Raw genomic sequence first — 23524 nt, forward strand, 5'->3', positions numbered from 1 at the left:
GATCTTTCAGCAGAAACTCTGCAAGCCAGAAGGGAGTGGCAGGATATACTTAAAGTGATGAAGGAGAAAAACCTACAACCAAGATTACTCTACCCAGCAAGGATCTCATTCAGATGTGATGGAGAAATTAAAACCTTTACAGACAAGCAAAAGCTGAGAGAGTTCAGCACCACCAAACCAGCTTTACAACAAATGCTAAAGGAACTTCTCTAGGTAAGAAACACAAGAGAAGGAAAACACCTACAATAACAAACCCAAAACATTTAAGAAAATGGGAATAGGAACATACATATCGATAATTACCTTGAATGTAAATGGGTTAAATGCTCCCACCAAAAGACACAGGCTGGCTGAATGGATACAAAAACAAGACCCATATATATGCTGTCTACAAGAGACCCACTTCAGACCTAGAGACACATACAGACTGAAAGTGAGGGGATGGAAAAAGATATTCCATGCAAATGGAAATCAAAAGAAAGCTGGAGTAGCAATTCTCATATCAGACAAAATAGACCTTAAAATAAAGACTATTACAAGAGGCAAAGAAGGACACTATATAATGATCAAGGGATCGATCCAAGAGGAAGGTATAACAATTGTAAATATTTATGCACCCAACATAGGAGCACCTCAATACATAAGGCAAATACTAACAGCCATAAAAGGAGAAATCGACAGCAACACAATCATAGTAGGGGACTTTAACACCCCACTTTCACCAATGGACAGATCATCCAAAATGAAAATAAATAAGGAAACACAAGCTTTAAATGATACATTAAACAAGATGGACTTAATTGATATTTATAGGACATTCCACCCAAAAACATCAGAATACACATTTTTCTCAAGTGCTCATGGAACATTCTCCAGGATAGATCATATCTTGGGTCACAAATCAAGCCTTGGTAAATTTAAGAACATTGAAATCGTATCAAGTATCTTTTCTGACCACAACGCTATGAGACTAGATATCAATAACAGGAAAAGATCTGTAAAAAATACAAACACATGGAGGCTACAGAATACATTACTTAATAACGAAGTGATTACTGAAGAAATCAAAGGGGAAATCAAAAAATACCTAGAAACAAATGACAATGGAGATACGACGACCCAAAACCTATGGGACACAGCAAAAGCAGTGCTAAGAGGGAAGTTTATAGCAATACAAGCCTACCTCAAGAAACAGGAAACATCTCGAATAAACAACCTAACCTTGCACCTAAAGCAATTAGAGAAAGAAGAACAAAAAAATCCCAAAGCCAGCAGAAGGAAAGAAATTATAAAGATCAGGTCAGAAATAAATGAAAAAGAAATGAAGGAAACAATAGCAAAAATCAATGAAACTAAAAGCTGGTTCTTTGAGAAGATAAACAAAATTGATAAATCATTAGCCAGACTCATCAAGAGAAAAAGGGAGAAGACTCAGATCAATAGAATTAGAAATGAAAAAGGAGAAGTAACCACTGACACTGCAGAAATACAAAAGATCATGAGAGATTACTACAAGCAACTCTATGCCAATAAAATGGACAACCTGGAAGAAATGGACAGATTCTTAGAAATGCACAAACTGCCGAGACCGAACCAGGAAGAAATAGAAAATATGAACAGACCAATCACAAGCACTGAAATTGAAACTGTGATTAAAAACCTTCCAACAAACAAAAGCCCAGGACCAGATGGCTTCACAGGTGAATTCTATCAAACATTTAGAGAAGAGCTAACACCTATCCTTCTCAAACTCTTCCAAAATATTGCAGAGGGAGGAACACTCTCAAACTCATCCTACGAGGCCACCATCACCCTGATACCAAAACCAGACAAAGATGTCACAAAGAAAGAAAACTCCAGGCCAATATCACTGATGAACATAGATGCAAAAATCCTCAACAAAATACTAGCAAACAGAATCCAACAGCACATTAAAAGGATCATACACCATGATCAAGTGGGGTTTATCCCAGGAATGCAAGGATTCTTCAATATACGCAAATCAATCAATGTGATACACCATATTAACAAATTGAAGGAGAAAAACCATATGATCATCTCAATAGATGCAGAGAAAGCTTTTGACAAAATTCAACACCCATTTATGATAAAAGCCCTGCAGAAAGTAGGCATAGAGGGAACTTTCCTCAACATAATAAAGGCCATATATGACAAACCCACAGCCAACATTGTCCTCAATGGTGAAAAACTGAAACCATTTCCACTAAGATCAGGAACAAGACAAGGTTGCCCACTCTCACCACTGTTATTCAACATAGTTTTGGAAGTGTTAGCCACAGCAATCAGAGAAGACAAAGAAATAAAAGGAATCCAAATCGGAAAAGAAGAAGTAAAGCTGTCACTATTTGCAGATGACATGATACTATACATAGAGAATCCTAAAGATGCTACCAGAAAACTCCTAGAGCTAATCAATGAATTTGGTAAAGTAGCAGGATACAAAATTAATGCACAGAAATCTCTTGCATTTCTATACACTAATGACAAAAAATCTGAAAGCGAAATTAAGAAAACACTCCCATTTACCATTGCAACAAAAAGAATAAAATATCTAGGAATAAACCTACCTAAGGAGACAAAAGACCTGTATGCAGAAAATTATAAGACACTGATGAAAGAAATTAAAGATGATACAAATAGATGGAGAGATATACCATGTTCCTGGATTGGAAGAATCAACATTGTGAAAATGACTCTACTACCCAAAGCAATCTACAGATTCAACGCAATCCCTATCAAACTACCACTGGCACATTTCACAGAACTAGAACAAAAAATTTCACAATTTGTATGGAAACACAAAAGACCCCGAATAGCCAAAGCAATCTTGAGAACGAAAAACGGAGCTGGGGGAATCAGGCTCCCTGACTTCAGACTATATTACAAAGCTTCAGTAATCAAGACAGTTTGGTACTGGCACAAAAACAGAAATATAGATCAATGGAACAGGATAGAAAGCCCAGAGATAAACCCACACACATATGGTCACCTTATCTTTGTTAAAGGGGGCAAGCATATACAGTGGAGAAAAGACAGCCTCTTCAATAAGTGGTGTTGGGAAAATTGGACAGGTACATGTAAAAGTATGAAATTAGAACGCTCCCTGACACCATGCACAAAAATAAACTCAAAATGGATTAAAGACCTAAGTGTAAGGGCAGACACTATCAAACTCTTAGAGGAAAACATAGGCAGAACACTCTATGACATACATCACAGCAAGATCCTTTTTGACCCAGCTCCCAGAGAAATGGAAATAAGAACACAAATAAACAAATGGGACCTAATGAAACTTAAAAGCTTTTGCACAGCAAAGGAAACCATAAACAAGACGAAAAGACAACCCTCAGAATGGGAGAAAATATTTGCAAATGAAGCAACTGACAAAGGATTAATCTCCAAGATTTACAAGCAGCTCATGCAGCTCAATAACAAAAAAACGAACAACCCAATCCAAAAATGGGCAGAAGACCTAAATAGACATTTCTCCAAAGAAGATATACAGATGGCCTACAGACACATGAAAGAATGCTCAACATCATTAATCATTAGAGAAATGCAAATCAAAACTACAATGAGATATTATCTCACACCGGTCAGAATGGCCATCATCAAAAAATCTAGAATCAATAAATGCTGGAGAGGGTGTGGAGGAAAGGGAACAGTCTTGCACTGTTGGTGGGAATGTAAATTGATACAGCCACTATGGAGAACATTATGGAGGTTCTTTAAAAAACTACAAATAGAACTACCATACGACCCAGCAATCCCAATACTGGGCATATACCCTGAGAAAACCATAGGTCAAAAAGAGTCATGTACCAAAATGTTCATTGCAGCTCTATTTACAATAGCCAGGACATGGAAGCAACCTAAATGTCCATCGACAGATGAATGGATATAGAAGATGTGGCACATATATACAATGGAATATTACTCAGCCATAAAAAGAAATGAAATGGAGGTATTTGTAATGAGGTGGATGGAGTTAGAGTCTGTCATACAGAGTGAAGTAAGTCAGAAAGAGAAAAACAAATACAGTGTTCTAACACATATATACGGAATCTAAGGGAAAAAAAAAAAAAAAGGCCATGAAGAACCTAGTGGCAAGACGGGAATAAAGACACAGACCTACTAGAGAATGGACTTGAGGATATGGAGAGGGGGTGGGGTGAGATGTGACAGGGTAAGAGAGTGTCATGGACATATATACACTACCAAATGTAAAATAGATAACTAGTGGGAAGCAGCCGCATAGCACAGGGAGGTCAGCTCCGTGCTTTGTGACCACCTAGAAGGGTGGGATGGGGAGGGTGGGAGGGAGGGAGATGCAAGAGGGAAGAGAAATGGGAACATAGTGTATATGTATAACTGATTCACTTTGTTATAAAGCAGAAGCTAACACACCATTGTAAGGCAATTATACTTCAATAAAGATGTTTAAAAAAAAAACAAAAAAACAAACAAACAAAAAAAAATTAAATATATATAATATATGGTATACACAAAATTTTATATAAAATATTTATATATTTTACACACATGTATATATAAATAATCATTATTTACATTATTTACATAAATATGTAAATATATTCATACAAATACATATGTGTGTATGTATGTACATGAGTGTGACTATATACATTTATTTTATATATCCATATATATATATATATATATATATATAGAGAGAGAGAGAGAGAGAGAGGGAGAGAGAGAGAGACATACATGCCTAGACAGAGAGAGAAAGTAAGAAAAATACTTGAGAACTTGAGAACTTAGCCCAGGGTCTGGCACATAATAAAACCTCCATAAATAGTATCTATCATTATTAATTTTATATCTATCATTATTAATTTTATTCATTGTTCATTCACAAATATTTAGTGGCACCTATGTGATATACTGGAGATAATATAGTAAACAATGTAGTCACTGCCCTGAAGTTTATTTTGTATTGTAGAAAACATGCAAGTGGCAAATTCAGGATAGTGCTTCCCCAGAGTTAAAGAATGATACACATAGGAGAATTATCACTGCAATCTTAAGAGCTAAGGGGAACCTTCTTATGTAAAATAACATGTAAGTTATAAAATACCTGAAGCACACAAAGAAGGTAATCAAGAGAAACAGGGGAGATGAGATAAGGGAGGTATGGAATTCTATGTAGAGGGGACACATAAGCAAAGTAAATAACAATTAGCCTTTTTAGAGAGCTTTCTATGGGTCACACACCATACTAAGTGATTTGCATATCTCATTTAAACCTCAAGATCAGCAACCAATCATTATTGAACCAATACTCTGTCTACCTGACTAATGCATGGGCTGCTTATTATAATGTCATAGCATATTTGGGTCTAGCACATCATAGGGTGGAGCACAGAGTTGGACAAGTGGTAAGAAGGTTGGAAAGGAAAGGATGGAGGCAACAGTGCCTAGAAAGGCATTGCTGGTGGGACTTCACGGAAGAGGAGACAGTGCCTTAGATATGCGGTTTAGAAAAGACTTAGGGTGGCTTAGTGCATGGAGTTGGCTGGTTTGAAGACAAGTCTGGAAGAAGAGGAACCAGTTAGAAGGTTGTTGCTGTAAGTTATATGAGACAATGGTGGCCAAATTAAGAGAGTAACAGAAGTAACAGTAATATGTGATTCAAGAGGTTTCCATGAAAGTAGAATTGACAGAACATAATGAATAACTAAATGAGGGGAACAGGAAGTACGAGAAGAGCTAGGTGTAGAGGAGAAACAACTTTTGAAGGCAAAACTGTGTAAGATGTTTAGTACATCAGAGCCATTCAATACATAATAGATTTTTTTTCTCACTCTGTTTCTGGTTCTTTTTGCCTTTACTAAGCTACTATCATGTATATCCTAGTTCCAGTTTCACCATTCAGCATTTTGTCAGATACAGATGTGAATTACATTTGTCATTATTCTCCCAGCCAAGAAAAATATTGTAGGAATCTTTTAAACTAATCTCTAAAGTAATAGATCTAATCGTCATCCTTTTATATGCATAAATGTTTCCCACACAAGAGAAAATACCCTGTTTTAAAAATATAACTATATTAATTGTAATATATTTCATATAAACACTTTTTCCAGGCAAAGTGCATGCCACATTCAAGGTTATAATGTTAATGGTATGCCTAGTATGTTCCTGCACATAATATGTGCCCAATGAATGTGCATTGAATAAATGATAGCTCTCAGTTCTACTGACCAGGCAGGTTCTCAAAATCCATCTGTTTCAACAAGAAAAATCTACTTTTAGTACTCAAAACAAGACAAAGTGAAAGACAATATGAATTATTAATTTCTCTCAAATCTAAAATTCTGTGATTCTACTATGAGGAATATCAAGAATCACATTTCTTCCAAATATATAACTCTACAAAATCATTTTTTCACAAGTGAAAAATCCTAGAAAAAACAAATTAAAAGACAATCTGTAAATAAAGCCTATAGATGTCTAGAGATAAATCACATGTTGTGGGACATACAAAGCAGAAAGATCCAGTATCCTTTTCAACCATTTCAACTTTTATCAGTCCTGAACATCTGTTATTACTTTTTATTTCTTGAATATATGTTGTCATCTTCTAAACTTGTCAGAGTATACTATATTCTATTTTCTTCCATTCCTTTTCATAACAGAAGTTTCTTTCACTACAACACTTAGGCCATAAACTAGAGACATATTTTAACACTTTTCTTACATACAAAATTAATAAAAATTGATTGTGCCTCATTAAAGCATCACATAGATAATATAGTACTTTCAGTCTTTGGTAAATCATTATAATGGCTAATTTTTATTGGTTTGATAAAATTTATCTATTTAATTAATGAGACCAGTAATTATAACTCAAAATAAAACCTGATAAAATTGAGAATGTTTTCTCCTATACTATTTGAGATAGTTATTTTATATAATATTATGTTCTAATGAAATAAGAAATAAGGCACATCTCATAGGTCCAATTTACAGTGTAGAAATATGCTAGGACAACTTCTCGCCATTCAATGTATTTTTCACTTTCAAATATTCTCTCCCCCAGAGGTAAATTTTCAATGAAATTCAATCAGCATTTTCTGGAAATATTTAATGAATCATCTACTATATTTCTCTAGTAGTTGGGACCATTTATCATGTTACTTACAGTTTTAAAAAAAGAAGGCTATGAGAATAATTTGATTACACACACACACATCTATACTCAATATACAAGTTTCTTATTCTGATTAAAAATATAATACTTTATAGATAAGTCCAATACATTCATCTTGGTGAAACAAAAATAAGCCAAGGGGCCCAAATCCAGGTGGAAACCAAACTCTTTATTCTGTTTTTCACAGGACTGTATTTTACCATAAATTCTTCCTCCAGCATCGTTTAAGTGTGAATGGGCAGCTGTAGAGGTGTCCATTAAACCTACGTACTTTCTCAAACAACCTATAATCATTGCTTCTCTATCATAATTCAGCAAAGAATTCTCATTATTAACCAGACAAACCAAAATTTACTTGTATCTCCTTTGGAATGAGGCTTAACTGTTTGCAAATTAGAAACATTCTTACTTAAGTGTCAGAGAAGAATTGAGAGATTTGGTCCAACCTCTCTTTCTTTCTTTCTTTCTTTCCTTCCCTCCTTCCCTCCCTCCTTCCCTCCTTCCCTCCCTCCCTCCTTCCTTCCTTCTTTCCTTCCTTCCTTCCTTCTTTCTTTCTGCAGATGAAGAAATGGAATTTCAGAAAAGTGGTGTTTCGTGCTGAAGATCAAATAAGTATCAATGTCTGAGCTGACAAACCTAGATCTCTTTACTTCAGTTCTAAGGTTCTTCATATTAAAGCTCTGTGGCTTGTTGGTACTCTTCCCTCACACAATGACAGTCTAATAGGAGAAACAGAGAATAAACAATAAATAAGCAAGTAAATAGAGTAATTCCAAAATATGGTAATAAAAAGAAACATTTACTAAGTTCTTAGTGTGTGCCAGGCATCATTCTAAGCACTTTTTTCATTAATTTGTATGCATTCCTCATACACCCCTCTGAGGTGGATACTACTGGTAGCTTTTACAGATGAATAAATCTGAGGCATAGAGAGATTGAGTAATTTGTTCACAGTCATAGAACTAGGAAGCAGTGGAGTCAGGATTCAAACCCAAAAAGAGACAAAGTCACACAGCTATTAAGTGCAGGACAAGATTAAGAAGGAGCCAGTTCCCAGTAAAGCAAGGTATGCAAAATTCTTGAGTCAGGAAAAAGCTGGGTGCATCAAAACACTAAGAGAAGACCGATGTGGCTGGAATATCATTTTTAAAAGGGAGAAAGAGTGACACGAGATAAGAGGGGGAAGAGTGGCAAAGGGCAAATTATGCAGGGCCTTGAATGCCATGAATAAAAGGTTGAGTTTTTAAGCACTGAAATGGAAAGCCATTGAATATTTTTTTAAAACATATCTATAACATGATCTGAATTACATTTGTCTTAAGTTCACTCTGGCTAGAAAATCCATATTGAGATTTGACAAATGATTTGACAATCATTTCTTTCTTCATTTATCCATTAATTCATTTACTTAACAAGAAATTGCAAAGTGCTAATGTTAGCACACAATCTCACCCCAAATTTCCTATCCCAGCAATATCCCTTATTTACCAAACTAAATATATATTCACTAATAGCAAATGATTTTATCTAGAGGTTTCCCAGTAATTCCTGAATCTTAGCGGCTTATACAACGCTAACACATGTACTTGAAATATAAACTAATCAGCATGTCATCTCCATTAAGTCAACCGGTTGTTTAAAGGAAATACTTTTTCCCCAGAACCAACTGGTTATTTTGACATCATGTACTATTCCTTAGAATTTTAGTCTTCTTGCTTTGTATTTCCAGGTAAGAACATAAAAAATTGTTGCAAAATGGTAAATATACATTACTCTGACAGGCGGATACTAGGCTCCAACAATGATAAGTAGTGCTTGTAATACTACCTTCAGAGATTATACTGAGACATAGCACAAACCTAAGGGTTTTCAGTCTTGGTATAACATTCACCTTATACACTTAGCAAATAGGAAAAAGCAATCAAAAAGCATGAGTACTCTGAAACATCATATATTTCCTTCATGCTATCCAAGAGTTCAATTTAACAAACATTTATTAAATATCTACTATGTACAAGGTGCTATTCTAAAACACTATGGAAGTTACAAAAATAAATGGTATGCCTTCATGCTTATAAAATTCCTTTAATGACATGAGGTTTTGATATCATGCAATTTTACTTCATGTTGTTAGAGAATAATACCAAAGATTACATTTTGCAGTAAACATTTTGCAGAAACCTAAAAGTAGCTTTCCCAGTAAAACTGCATTGTGTCACATTTGTTGAAGCAGGAGTATCTTCAAACATTCAAAAGACTAAAAAAGAAATTTCAATGGCCACAGATGTATGAAAGGATCATTCATCATTTTATTCACAGAACCACAGGTTCATAAAATCTCTGAATAGAAAGAGACCTACAGGGTATTCAATCCAGTGCTTTCTGGATTCACAGTAACAGAAGAATAACCTGGGGTGCTTTTTAGTAACATAGATTCCCAGGCACTGGCCACTAGAGATTGATTCAGCAGGTCTGGGTGAAGCCAGGCAATGTGTACTTTGTATAAGATTCTCAGATGATTCCAATATATAGCCAGGTTTGAGAACACAAATTTAGCCCAACACCTGCATCTGTAATTTAAATATAGACCATATGCTCTCTTTCCTAACAAGCTGTCATTTACCATTTAGTCTCTGCTTTAATACACTTTAGAATATGAGAATAGGACCCTGACTCTTAGATAGCTGTAGTTATTAGAATGTCATCCATATTATTTATATATATTTATACATATATATATCTTATACACACATGTGTAGCTGTTTGTTAATATATGTCTCTAAAAACAATGCTGTAAGCTGCCTGAGAACGGAGTCTAGGGCTATTTGCTTTACTATTTCATATCTAGCACTTAGCTCAGACCTTGACATTTAGGAGGCAGTCATTAAGGTTTGCTGAGTGCATATCTGATTGAATGAGGTCCTTCATTAGTTTGACCTTATGTCTCTCTAAAGCATCCATCTCCTGTGCTAGTTTTTATAATTTCAGGAAACTTGAAAAATCCATACTCTAGACACTGAGTATAAAAACACAAAGTACACTCTTCCCTTCTCTCAAGGTCCTTAATTATTTACCTAGAAAGGCAGATGCAGATACTTTTAATCAAAAATGGTTAAGTGTAATGTCATAATAAATATGAAATAAAGGTGGGAATTAAGAGGAAGGCAACAAATCTACCTGTGATTGATTTAGAAGAAAGACAGCAATAGATGTCAAGGAATGTTTTTCAAGACAAGTGATGCTAAGTTGAGTCTTGATGGCTTAGCACTTGAATTATTGAACATTCACACACATTAAATTAAATAGAACAAATTATATTCTTCTTCTATAGGTAACCTTTTAAGTATAGAGAAGTCTGTCTCTCAAACATTTTCTAGGACAAATATCCAAGTTCCTACAATTATTTCTCACAAAACTATAGTATTTTTTGTTTTGTTTTTTGTTCAAAACATATGGAAAAATGTTTTTGTTCCATAGCAAATTAATTTAAATATCCTGACTTGCATAATCTAAAGAAGACTCTGAAGGCAAGGAATATAGCACATGGCTTTCAAGTAAAAGAGCTGTAGCTGAACTCCAAAGGCACCTACTATATTCATGAGTAACATGATTTCTGTAGTTACAGTGTGAGTTACAAACAAGCACTGATATACAGACCATCAGCAAATCCCAAGCCTACTCCCTCAGCATCCTAAATCAAATTGAAAGCTTCAAGATGACCAACACAAATGGATTTAAAATGAGACAATGACAATTGTTAGTCTTACCATCTTGGCTAACTTCATAGAATAACTTCCACAATCAACAGATATGTAGGAATCAAATAAATATCTCCGGGTAAGCAGTGCTATTTAATAAGCTGGGGAAAGATAGCTTGGAGTTGATGCCATTGTCATAGAAACAATTCCTGCCTATTAAATCAGTGAGATGGCTAGAAAAATGTGGACTTTTCTGTTCTGGTTAAGTGTAGTGCATGGGAAAAATGTTGAAATGTCAGAAGGCAGAGATAATAGCTGCAGTGGTAAAATACTATTCTCATTTTAAGTTAATTTTCCCCTTGTTTTCTAAAGGCATACACTTAGTAAGGTATCTCTCCACTCTTCAAAGAAGAAAACAAGAACTTTTAAATTGGAAATGACAAATTACATTTTTTCAAAGAGATTTGGGAAAATCTACTGAGCTCCTCTGAAGAACTAAAATCAAACTCAGATTGCATCCATCTACTGGAAAAGTACAGACCCCCAAGGTGATCAAACAAACACAACAGCTGCTAGATGTCCATTAAAACAGTGCAAGAAAGGCACTTATTTGATGCATTTCTCCTGGGCGGTTTGTATCTAAAATGAGACTAGAAATCATATTCCCTACTGTAAAGTAACTCTGGCAGGCCCCAACCTGGGAATATGCTTGTAATTAATAGTGAAAATACTAAACTCATCTCCCATGCTTGCTTCCTTCCACACTACCCTATACTTCTCTATATACGTACAGCTTTTGAATAAGGGGGATTTGAAATGAAGTCACGATATATCAGTTGCTTGTTAAGGCATGGGCTTCTTAGTAAATACATAGAACAAAATGTGAAAGTAGTAACTTCCTTGAGGATAGGATTCCTTTGGCATAGGAAACAGAATGTGGTAAGCGTTTCACATATACTTACTGCTTGATTATTTTCAGTTAAAAAAAATATCATGGTGGCTTCAGTCTCTAATGTAGAAGAACTGCTCATCTACCAAATAAATGGCCATTGAGGCCATGGCCAACAATGATACCATGATTCATATCTAGGTCTTCACACTTTGACAAATGCTATATTTATCTTATTACTAAAGATTCACAGCGTTTTCTTAGGCGGACTGTTCCATTAGAATAAACTCCATAAAATGAGTGGGTTATATACATAGTATCTGAATTCTGAATTTTGTATTAGTAGATTAAAAAAAGATATTACTGCAATTGAAGTTCCAGATTATCAAAATTGTAAAAGCACTCAAATGACTCTCTACAGTTTATTGTTATGTTAACCTATGGGAATTTTTTCTGTAGTCACTACTGAAAATGAAGATTTTGGGTTTCCCTGATCAAACAAACCCAACTAGTAATAGATACTATCTCTTAGGAAGATGTCTCAGTTTAATGTTATTTTGCCTGATTATCATCAACAGGGTCAGAGAAACTTTTTCAGGTTGTCATATTTGAGATAGGTACTGAAGAGTTCAAGGAAACGAGGAGGTAGAGAGAGGCTATTCTAGTCAGAGCACTGAAAAAGTAATTCTCAATGTTTGTGTCCCAGAACCAGTAGCATCAGCTTCACTTGGGAACTTGTCAGACATGCAAATTCTCAGTCCCACACCTCAGACTCACTGAATCAGAATCTCTGGGGTGGGGTCCAGCAATCTGTGTTCTAACAAGCTCTAAAGGTGAGTTTCATGTACCTTAATAGTGAGAACCACTGGACTAGATGTTAGTAATCTGAAAGAAAATGCTGTGTTTGAAGGACCTCAAGTTCTTCAGTACTGCTCAACTTCAGACTACGTGTGGATAGTGGTAAAGTTTGAGGATGAAAAAGTAAGGCAAGATGACAAAGTGCATGATGTACCCACTTGTGGAATTTGTACTATATCAATTAGAATGATGGAGAGCTACTAAAACATCTGTAAGCAGGGAATTAATAAGAAATTATCCATTAAAATAATTCTAAGGGCAATGTGAGAAATAAGCTGAGTTCCTGACTGGATGAGGTTGCCCAATGAAGCAAGGTAATAATTGGTTGGGAGATTAAAACATGTCACAGTTACAGAAGACTTCTAGAGGCTGGAAAAGGATTACCTAACTCCAAATCAGGATGGGCAGAGAGGGGGGGGCAAGTCAAAGATCTGTTTCAGGCTTTTGTTAGTGGGTAGATGTTGAAGCTACTAAAGGCAATTAAAAACACCTGAGACAGATTGGTTCTAGATGACGGAATAGAAGGATGTGCTCTCACTCGCTCTTGCGAGAACACCGGAATCACAACTAACTGCTGAACAATCAATGACAGGAAGACACTGGAATGCACCAAAAAACACACCCCATATCCAAAGACAAAGGAGAAGCCACAGTGAGATGGTAGGAGGGGCACAATCACAATAAAATCAAATCCCATAATTGCTGGGTGGGTGACTCACAAACTGGAGAACACTTATAACACAGAAGTCCACCCACTGGAGTGAAGGTTCTGAGCCCCACCAGGCTTCCCAACCTGGGGGTCTGGCAACTTGAGGAGGAATTCCTAGAGAATCAGACTTTGAAAGCTAGCGGGATTTGACTGCAGGACTTCAACAGGACCAGGGGAAACAGAGATTCCACTCTTGAAGGACACACACAAAGTAGTGTGCACATTGGGATCCAGGGGAAGGAGCAGTGACCCCATAGGAGACTGAACCAGACCTACCTACTAGTGTTGGAGGGTCTCCTGCAGAGGCAGGGGGGTGGCCCTGTCTCACCATGAGGACAAGGAAACTGGCAGCAGAAGTTCTGGGAAGTACTCCTTAGTGTGAGCCCTCCCAGAGTCCTCCATTAGCCCCACCAAAGAGCCCAGTGGGCTCCAGTGTTGTGTCACCTCAGGCCAAAAAACCAACAGGGAGGGAACCAAGCCCAACTCATCAGCAGTCAAGCAGATGAAAGTTTTACTGAGCTCTGCCCACCAGAGCAACACCCAGCTCTACCCACCACCAGTCCCTCCCATCAGGAAACTTGCACAAGTCTCTTAGAGAGCCTCATCAACCAGAGGGCAGAGAGCGGAAGCAAGAAGAACTACAATCCTGCAGCCTGTGGAACAAAAACCATATTCACAGAAAGATAGACAAGATGAAAAGGCAGAGGGCAGGGTGCCAGATGAAGGAACAAGATAAAACCCTGTAAAAACAACTAAATGAAGTGGAGATAGGCAACCTTCCAGAAAAAGAATTCAAATTAATGATAGTGAAGATGATACAGGACCTCGGAAAAAGAATGGAGACAAAGATTGAGAAGATGCAAGAAATGTTTAACAAAACCCTAGAAGAATTAAAGAACAAACAAACAGAGATGACCAATACAATAACTGAAATGAAAACTACACTAGAAGGAATCAGTAGCAGAATAACTGAGGCAGAAGAACGGATAGGTGACCTGGAAGGCAGAATGGTGGGATTCACTGCTGCGGAACAGAATAAAGAGAAAAGAATGAAAAGAAATGAAGACAGCCTAAGAGACCTCTGGGACAACATTAAACCCAGCAGCATTCTCACTATAGGGGTCCCAGAAGGAGAAGAGAGAGAGAAAGGACCCGAGAAAATATTTGAAGAGATTATAGTCGAAAACTTCCCTAACATGGGAAAGGGAATAGCCACCCAAGTCCAGGGAGCGCAGAGAGTCCCAGGCAGGATAAACCCAAGGAGAAACATGCTGGGACCCATAGTAATCAAACTGACAAAAATTAAAAAAGACAAAGAAAAATTATTGAAAGCAGCAAGGGAAAAATGACAAATAACATACATGGGAACTCCCATAAGGAGAACTCCCATAAGGCTAACAGCTGATTTAACAGCAGAAACTCTGAAGTTTCTGCCAAAGGGAGTGGCATGATATATTTAAAGTGATGAAAGGGAAGAACCTACAACAAAGATTACTCTACCTGGCAAGAATTTCATTTAGATTTAATGGAGAAATCAAAAGCTTTACAGACAAGCAAAAGCTAAGAGAATTCAGCACCACCAAACTAGCTCTACAACAAATGCTAAAGGAACTTCTCTAAGTGGGAAACACAAGAGAAGAAAAAGACCTACAAAAACAAACCCAAAACAATTAAGAAAATGGTCATAGGAACATACATATTGATAATTACCTTAAACGTGAATGGATTAAATGCTCCAACCAAAAGACACAGGTTTGCTGAATGGATACAAAAACAAGACCCATATATATGCTGTCTACAAGAGATCTACTTCAGACCTAGGGACACATAAAGACTGAAAGTGAGGGGATGGAAAAAGATATTCCATGCAAATGGAAATCAAAAGAAAGCTGGAGTAGCAATAGTCATATCAGATAAAATAGTCTTTAAAATAAAGAATGTTACAAGAGACAAGGAAGGACACTACATAATGATCAAGGGATCAATCCAAGAAGAAGATATAACAATTATAAAGACATATGTACCCAAATTAGGAGCATCTCAATACATAAGGCAACTGCTAACAGCTCTAAAAGAGGAAATCGACATTAACACAATAATAGTGGGGGACTGTAACACCTCAATTGCACCAATGGACAGATCATCCAAACAGAAAATTAATAAGGAAACACAAGCTTTAAATGTCAAAATAGACTACATAGATTTAATTGATATTTATAGGACATTCCATCTGAAAGCAGCAGATTACACTTTCTTCTCAACTATGCACAGAACGTTCTCCAGGATAGATCACATCTTTGGTCACAAATCAAGCCTCAGTAAATTTAAGAGAACTGAAGTCATATCAAGCATCTTTTCTGACTACAATGCTAAGAGATTAAAAATCAATTACAGGGAAATATGTGTGAAAAACACAAACACATGGAGCTTAAATAAAACGTTACCCAATAACCAAGAGATCACTGAAATAATCAGAGGAAACCAAAAAATACCTAGAGACAAATGACAATGAAAACACGATGATCCAAAACCTATGGGAAGCAGCAAAAGCAGTTCTAAGAGGGAAGTTTATAGCAATACAAGCCTACCTCAAGAAACAAGAAAAATCTCAAATAAACAATCTAACCTTACACCTAAAGGAACTAGAGAAAGAAGAACAAACAAAACCCAAAGTTAGCAGAAGGAAAGAAATCATAAAGATCAGAGCTGAAATAAATGAAATAGAAACAAAGAAAACAATAGCAAAGATCAGTAAAACTAAAAGCTGGTTCCTTGAGAGGATAAACAAAATTGATAAACCATTAGCCAGACTCATCAAGAGAAAGAGGGAGAGGACTCAAATCAAGAAAAATAGAAATGAAAAAGGAGAAGTTAAAACAGACACTGCAGAAATACAAAGCATCCTAAGAGACTACTACAAGCAACTCTATGCCAATAAAATGGACAACCTGGAAGAAATGGACAGATCCTTAGAAAGGTATAACCTTCCAAGACTGAACCAGGAAGAAATAGAAAATATGAACAGACCAATCACAAGAAATGAAATTGAAATTGTGATTAAAAATCTTCCAACAATCAAAAGTCCAGGACCAGATAGCTTCACAGGTGAATGCTATCAAACATTTAGAGAAGAGCTAACACCCATCCTTCTCAAACTGTTTCAAAAATTTGCAGAGGCAGGAACACTCCCAAACTCATTCTATGAGGCCACCATCACCCTGATACCAAAATCAGACAAACATACTACAAAAAAAGAAAATTACAGACTAATATCACTGATGAATATAGATTGAAAAACCCTCGACAGAATACTAGCAAACAGAATCCAACAACACATTAAAAGGATCATACACCGTGATCAAGGGGGATTTATCCTAGGGAGGCAAGGATTCTTTAGTATATGCATATCAATCAATGTGATACCCCATATTAACAAATTGAAGGAGAAAAACCATATGATCATCTCAGTAGATGCAGAAAAAGCTTTTGAGAAAATTCAACACCCATTTATGATAAAAACTCTCCAGAAACTGGGTATAGAGGGAACCTACCTCAACATAGTAAAGGCCATATATGACAAACCCACAGCAAACATCATTCTCAATGGTGAAAAACTGAAAGCATTTCCTCTAAGATCAGTAACAAGACAAGGATGTCCACCCTCACCACTATTATTCAACATAGTTTTGGAAGTTTTAGCCACAGCATTCAGAGAAGAAAAAGAAATAAAAGGAATACAATTTGGAAAAGAAGAAGTAAAATTGTCACTGTTTGCAGATGACATAATACTATACGTAGAGAATCCTAATGATGCCACCAGAAAACTACTAGAGCTAATCAATGAATTTGGTAAAGTTACAACATACAAAATTAATACACAGAAATCTCTTGCATTCCTATACACTAATGATGAAAAATCTGAAAGAGAAATTAATGAAACACTCCCATTTACCATTGCAACAAAAAGAATAAAATACTTAGGAATAAACCTACCTGGGTAGACAAAAGGCCTGTATGCAGAAAACTATAAGGCATTGATGAAAGAAATTAAAGATGATAGAAACAGATGGAGAGATATACCATGTTCTTGGATTGGAAGAATCAATATTGTGAAAATGACTATACTACCCAAAGCAATCTACAGTTTCAATGCAATCCCTACCAAATTACCATTGGCATTTTTTACACAACTAGAACAAAAAATCTTAAAATTTGTATGGAGACAGAAAAGATCCCAAATAGCTAAAGCAGTCTTGAGGGGAAAAACGGAGCTGGGGGAATCAGACTCCCTGACCTCAGACTACACTACAAAGCTACAGTAATACAGACAATATGGTACTGGCACAAAACCGGAGATACAGATCAATGGAACAGGATAGAAAGTCCAGAGATAAACCCACACACCTATGGTCAGCTAAGCTATAACAAAGGAGGCAAGGATATACAATGGAGAAAAGACAGCCTCTTCAATAAGTGGTGCTGGGAAAACTGGACAGCTACATGTAAAAGAATGAAACTAGAACACTCCCTAACACCATACACAAAAGTAAACTCAAAATGGATTAGAGACCTAAATGTAAGACTGGACACTCTAAAACTCTTAGAGGAAAATATAGGAAGAACCCTGTTTCACATAATTCACAACAAGATCTTTTTTGATCCACCTCCTAAAGTAATGGAAATAAAAAGAACAATAAACAAATGGGACCTAATGAAACTTAAAAGCTTTTGCATAGCAAAGGAAACCATAAACAAGATGAAAAGAGAACACTCAGAATGGGAGAAAATATTTGCAAATGAATCGACATACAAAGGATTAATCTCCAAAATATATAAACAGCTCATGCAGCTCAATATTAAAAAATCATACAACCCAATCCAAGGATGGGCAGAAGACCTAAGTAGACATTTCTCCAAAGAAGACATACAGATGGCCAAGAAGCACACGAAAAGATGCTCAACATCACTAATTATTAGAGAAATGCAAATCAAAACTACAATGAGGTATCACCTCACACCAGTTAGAATGGGCATCATCAGAAAATCTACAAACAACAAATGCTGGAGAGGGTGTGGAGAAAGGGAACCCTCTTGCACTGTTAGTGGGAATGTAAATTGATACAGTCACTATGGAGAACAGTATGGAGGTTCATTAAAAAACTAAAAATAGAATTACCATATGACCCAGGAATTCCACTACTGGGTATATACCCAGAGAAAACCATAATTCAAAAAGATACATGCGCCCCAATGTTCATTGCAGCACTATTTACAATAGCCATGTCATGGAAGCAATCTAAATGTCCATCAACAGACGAATGGATAAAGAAGATGTGGTACATATATACAATGGAATATTACTCAGCCATAAAAAGGAATGAAATTGGGTCATTTGTAGAGACGTGGATAGACCTAGAACCTGTCATACAGAGTGAAGTAAGTCAGAAAGAGAAAAACAAATATCGTATATTAACGCATATATGTGGAACCTAGAAAAATGTTACAGATGAATCGGTATGCAGGGCAGAAATTGAGACAGAGATGTAGAGAACAAATGTATGGATACCAAGGTGGGAAAGCGTCTGGGGGTGGGGGTAGTGGTGTGATGAATTGGGAGATTGGGTTTGACATATATACACTAATATGTATAAAATGTATAACTAATAAGAACCTGCTGTATAAAAAAATTAATAAAATTAAATTTAAAAATTAAAAGAAAAGAAAAACACCTGAGAGGTTTGTCTCTCTCCTTCCCACTCTCTCTCTATATGTATGTATCTCCAAATAAAACAAATTAAACTTGGAAACAAATGAGACCTCTTAAGGAACTATTTAAGAGAAAATAGAACTAAAGGGGGAAAAAACCCTGAAATATCTTAAAAGACCTTTATGGGTATGCTGGGCAGCAAAATAAACTTTAGTCTCTGACTGTTGCACTGTCACCACAGACCTAGTCATCTACAAAATTATTGGCTTAGTTGTAAAAATATGGTTAACTGGGCAAAGCCCTAGTTTGCATAATTTTGAGAGCAGGCTAGCTTTTTCAAAGGTAAAGGTTTAAAAAAACAACAACAACTATTAAGCACCTTAAAGCAGCAATGTTTTCAAAAATATAATTTAACTTAAAAAACAGAAGGATTAAAACATTTCCCTAATGCTCTTAAAACTAAGAAAAAACTGGGCTTCCCTGGTGGCACAGTGGTTGAGAATCTGCCTGCCAATGCAGGGGACACGGGCTCGACCCCTGGTCTCGGAAGATCCCATATGCCGTGGAGCAGCTGGGCCCGTGAGCCACAATTACTGAGCCTGCGCGTCTGGAGCCTGTGCTCTGCAACAAGAGAGGCCACGATAGTGAGAGGCCCATGCACCACGATGAAGAGTGGCCCCTGCTTGCCACAACTAGAGAAAGCCCTTGCACAGAAACGAAGACCCAACACAGCCATAAAAATAAATTAATTAATTAAAAAATAAGAATAATAATTAAAAACTAAGAAAAAACTGATTTATAGTACAACTTTATATATCGATAATTTGGCAAATAAAATTAATAATCGTAAAAACACAACTAGGTAAAGCCCTTTCTCCAATCCCTCTGCTGACATTCAACATCTCCCTGAAGTGAGCACTACATACTTATCCAATACCACCCTCTCCAAACTTCTTTTCAAAATGTAAGCTTAACTAAATTTTTAAGTAAACTTTCCATTTAAAAGAAGTCAGTTGGGACTTCCCTGGTGGTGCAGTGGTTAAGAATCCACCTGTCAATGCAGGGAACACGGGTTTGAGCCTTGGTCTGGGAAGATCCCACATGCCGCGGAGTAACTAAGCCTGTGTGCCACAACTACTGAGCCCGCCTGGCACAGCTACTGAAGCCCGCACACCTAGAGCCTGTGCTCTGCAACAAGAGAAGCCACCTCAATAAGACGCCTGCTCACCAAAACGAAGAGTAGACCCTGCTCGCCACAACTAGAGAAAAGCCCGCGAGCAGCAATGAAGACCCAACGCAGCCAAAAATAAATAAATTTTTTAAAAAGTCAGTTTATAGTTAAGAACTTATTTCCATATGTTACCTGATCCTAGGGAGGGTTGTAAGGACACCATGATACTTCATGCTACTATGGAGCTGTCACTGCAATTACCCCCAGACTCACAGCCCAAAAGACAGTGTAGTACTTGGGGGAAAAGATAGATCAACTTAAAGTGTCACCTTAATCCTCATGTTGTCCTCTCTGGCAGTTGATATAATCTTTGTTGTTTTTTGTAAATCATCCTACAGAAAAAATTGCAAACTTGCCAGAATATACTGCCTCTGATCATTTTAGCGGCCTTTCCATCTCCCATTCCCCAAGCCCCCCTCCCTCCACCCACCCACACCAACTTCTTAAGGACACACACACATTGCAGGATAAAGAGGGGGTATAAGATGAATTATCTCTTTCTACCAAACATCATTCCTCTCCAAATTATGGATAATGAGGCCAGAAGTGTAATTACTGAAGGAGTTTGGAGAGGTAATTGCTGAAATAATCTCAAAAATAGTGGTGACTGCAGTGAATACAACGACTCACTTTATAGCTGTCAGAGCCACTTGGAATGTGATAAAGAGCTTATGTTTGCAAACCCAAATGCTGCATCAAACGAAGTTCCATATTAGCAAATTACCACAAGAACCCCTTACAGTCAACTCATTTTGATTTCGTAATGAGAAATCCCATTAAAGAGGAATAACTTTAAGTTGTGACTGTTAAACATGTTGTGAAGCAGGGGAGGGACAGAAAAAAGATGGAAAGTTTGAGGGAATTTTTCTGGGATCCTCTCCTTGAAGCCTGTAATTTGCAGGCAGCTCTACCTTCCTTGTTCCCATTGATCACTGGAGTATTGTGAAGTTTAAGGTAGCATTCACTGGTTCTCAAACTAAAACACTTAGCTTTGAGATTGCCCGTCAAGACTGCAGGGGAGAATGGATATTTCTGAAGCTTAGGCACAAGTGTCCGTGGAACACACACCCCATTCCCAACACTTATCCCTATGCTCTCAGTGCAGAGAACAATTTCTCTATTCCAGCTGCTTCTGTACCTAGCACCTAGCATCACGAACGACGTGAATTTTTTCCCACCACCTCTCATCCAGAGGCCCTAGGCTCTGCCGCCTCTTTTCCCCAGTGCTTTGTGACGAGAATGGCCCCAGGCCAAGCCCTAGTGCTCACAAAGGTAGGTGCAAACCCGGAGTGCACTCAGTGCTCTGGGCGCTTCAGTCTGGCTTGGGCTCAGGTCCTGCTGCTCCAAACCCAAGGGACCCTGGAGGCGAGCCCTGACCCCTCCATCACTCACCATGGCCGGCCAGTTATGCCTCCCTGTCTCCCCGCGCCTCTCTTCCGTGAAGCCCTTGAAGCCGCACTTTGGAAACATCCAAGTGGGCATCTGTGTGGCGATCCAGCGCAGCGATGGGCGGATCCACCTCGTGGTGGTCACAGAGGTCAAAACACAAAACGCTTGGGTCACGGTAGAATGGGTCGAAAAAGGAGTCAAAAAAGGCAAAAAGATTGATCTAGAGGCCATATTCCTGCTGAATCCAGCGCTGGCCTCTGCTGAGCACCCCACGCCGGCCAGGGCGTTGCCCTCCTTGTCTCTAGCGCCCTCTTCGGCCATCGGGAACCAGCGGGCGGCCACGCGGTGGAGTGCGAGGATCCCCCAGATAAACGAAACGCCCTCGGGGGACAGTCCGGATGTGAGAGTTCCCAGCAGTCTTTGCCTGATGAAGCAGAAAAAGTCTCCCTGCCTACGGGAAATTGAGAAACTGCAAAAGCAGCGAGAGAAGCACAGACGGCTGCAGCTGGAGATCCGAGCTCAGCGCGCCCTGGCTGTCAACACAGGAAACCCCAACTACGAGATTCAGAGCATGATCGAGGAATGCCGCAGGCACCTGGACTGCAGCCAGTTGTCGGGCCCGAAGCCACTGGAGGACCACCGCATCTGCGTCTGCGTGAGGAAGCGGCCTCTCAACCAGCGGGAGACCACCATGAAGGACCTGGATATCATCACCATCCCCTCGGACAAAGTGGTCATGGTGCACGAGTCCAAACAAAAGGTGGACCTTACTCGCTACCTGGAGAACCAGACCTTCTGCTTCGACCACGCCTTTGACAACACTGCCTCCAACGAGTTGGTGTACCAGTTCACCGCCACTGGTTGAGTCCATCTTCCACAAAGGCATGGTTACCTGCTTTGCCTATGGGCAGACGGGCAGTGGGAAAACGCACACCATAGGTGGAGCCTTTTCAGGAAGGGACCAAGATTGTTCTAAAGGCATTTATGCCATGGTGGCACAGGATGTCTTCCTCCTGCTCAAAACTTCTGCTTATAAGAAGCTGGACCTCAAAGTCTATGGGACATTTTTTGAGATTTATGGGGGAAAGGTGTATGACTTGTTGAACTGGAAGAAGACACTGCAAGTCCTTGAGGATGGCAGTCAGCAAATCCAGGTGGTCGGGCTGCAGGAACAAGAGGTGTGCTGTGTGGAGGACATGCTGAACCTTGCGGAACTCGGGAACAGCTGCCGGACTTCAGGACAGACATCAGTCAATGCCCACTCTTCCAGGAGCCACACAGTGTTCCAGATCATTTTAAAGTCTCGAGGGAAACTGCATGGTAAGTTTTCCCTTGTTGACTTAGCTGGGAATGAAAGGGGAGCTGATACTGCCAAGGCCAACCGGAAAAGACAGCTGGAAGGAGCAGAGATTAATAAGAGTCTCCTCGCACTCAAAGAATGCCTCCGGGCTTTGGGTCAGAACAAGTCTCATACCCCATTCAGAGCCAGCAAGCTCACACAGGTGCTCCGGGACTCCTTTATAGGCCAGAACTCCTCCACTTGCATGATTGCTACTATCTATCCAGGGATGGCCTCTTGCGAAAACACCCTCAACACCTGAAGATATGCCAACAGAGTAAAAGAAATAACTCTAGATTTAAGGCCTCACCATCGTTGTCTTTATCCCGCTGAACGTGAGGTGCCAAGGATGTTGGAAAATCACATTAGAAATTCACAAATGTCCCTTCAAGGGAACGAATTTATTAAAATGCCTTGTATGCAGAGTGAGAAGGAGGAAGAGACTAAAGAAATCAAAGCACCATCCTCTCCATTAATGGAGGATACAGCAATCTCCTGGAAGGAAT

General features: G+C 38.2%; 1 protein-coding gene and 1 long non-coding RNA gene across 2 annotated transcripts in view; both read left to right on the plus strand.

Moving 5' to 3' along the window:
- The first annotated feature begins 3087 nt into the window (after nucleotides 1-3087).
- The window catches only part of LOC309618328, a 673944-nt gene continuing 653507 nt past the window's right edge, over nucleotides 3088-23524 (plus strand). The window contains exon 1 of the long non-coding RNA XR_014238417.1: nucleotides 3088-4063. This is a non-coding gene — a long non-coding RNA (uncharacterized lncRNA). The remainder of the gene's footprint in view (nucleotides 4064-23524) is intronic.
- The window catches only part of KIF2B (kinesin family member 2B), a 32684-nt gene continuing 14030 nt past the window's right edge, over nucleotides 4871-23524 (plus strand). Inside the window, 3 exon segments of the mRNA XM_082371879.1 lie at nucleotides 4871-22531; nucleotides 22533-23277; nucleotides 23281-23523. Coding sequence (XP_082228005.1) covers nucleotides 21684-22531; nucleotides 22533-23277; nucleotides 23281-23523 — 1836 coding nt within the window. The 5' untranslated portion in view covers nucleotides 4871-21683.

Source organism: Balaenoptera borealis (assembly GCF_965194805.1).
Source record: "Balaenoptera borealis genome assembly, chromosome: 20".
Taxonomy (NCBI): Eukaryota; Metazoa; Chordata; class Mammalia; order Artiodactyla; family Balaenopteridae; genus Balaenoptera; species Balaenoptera borealis.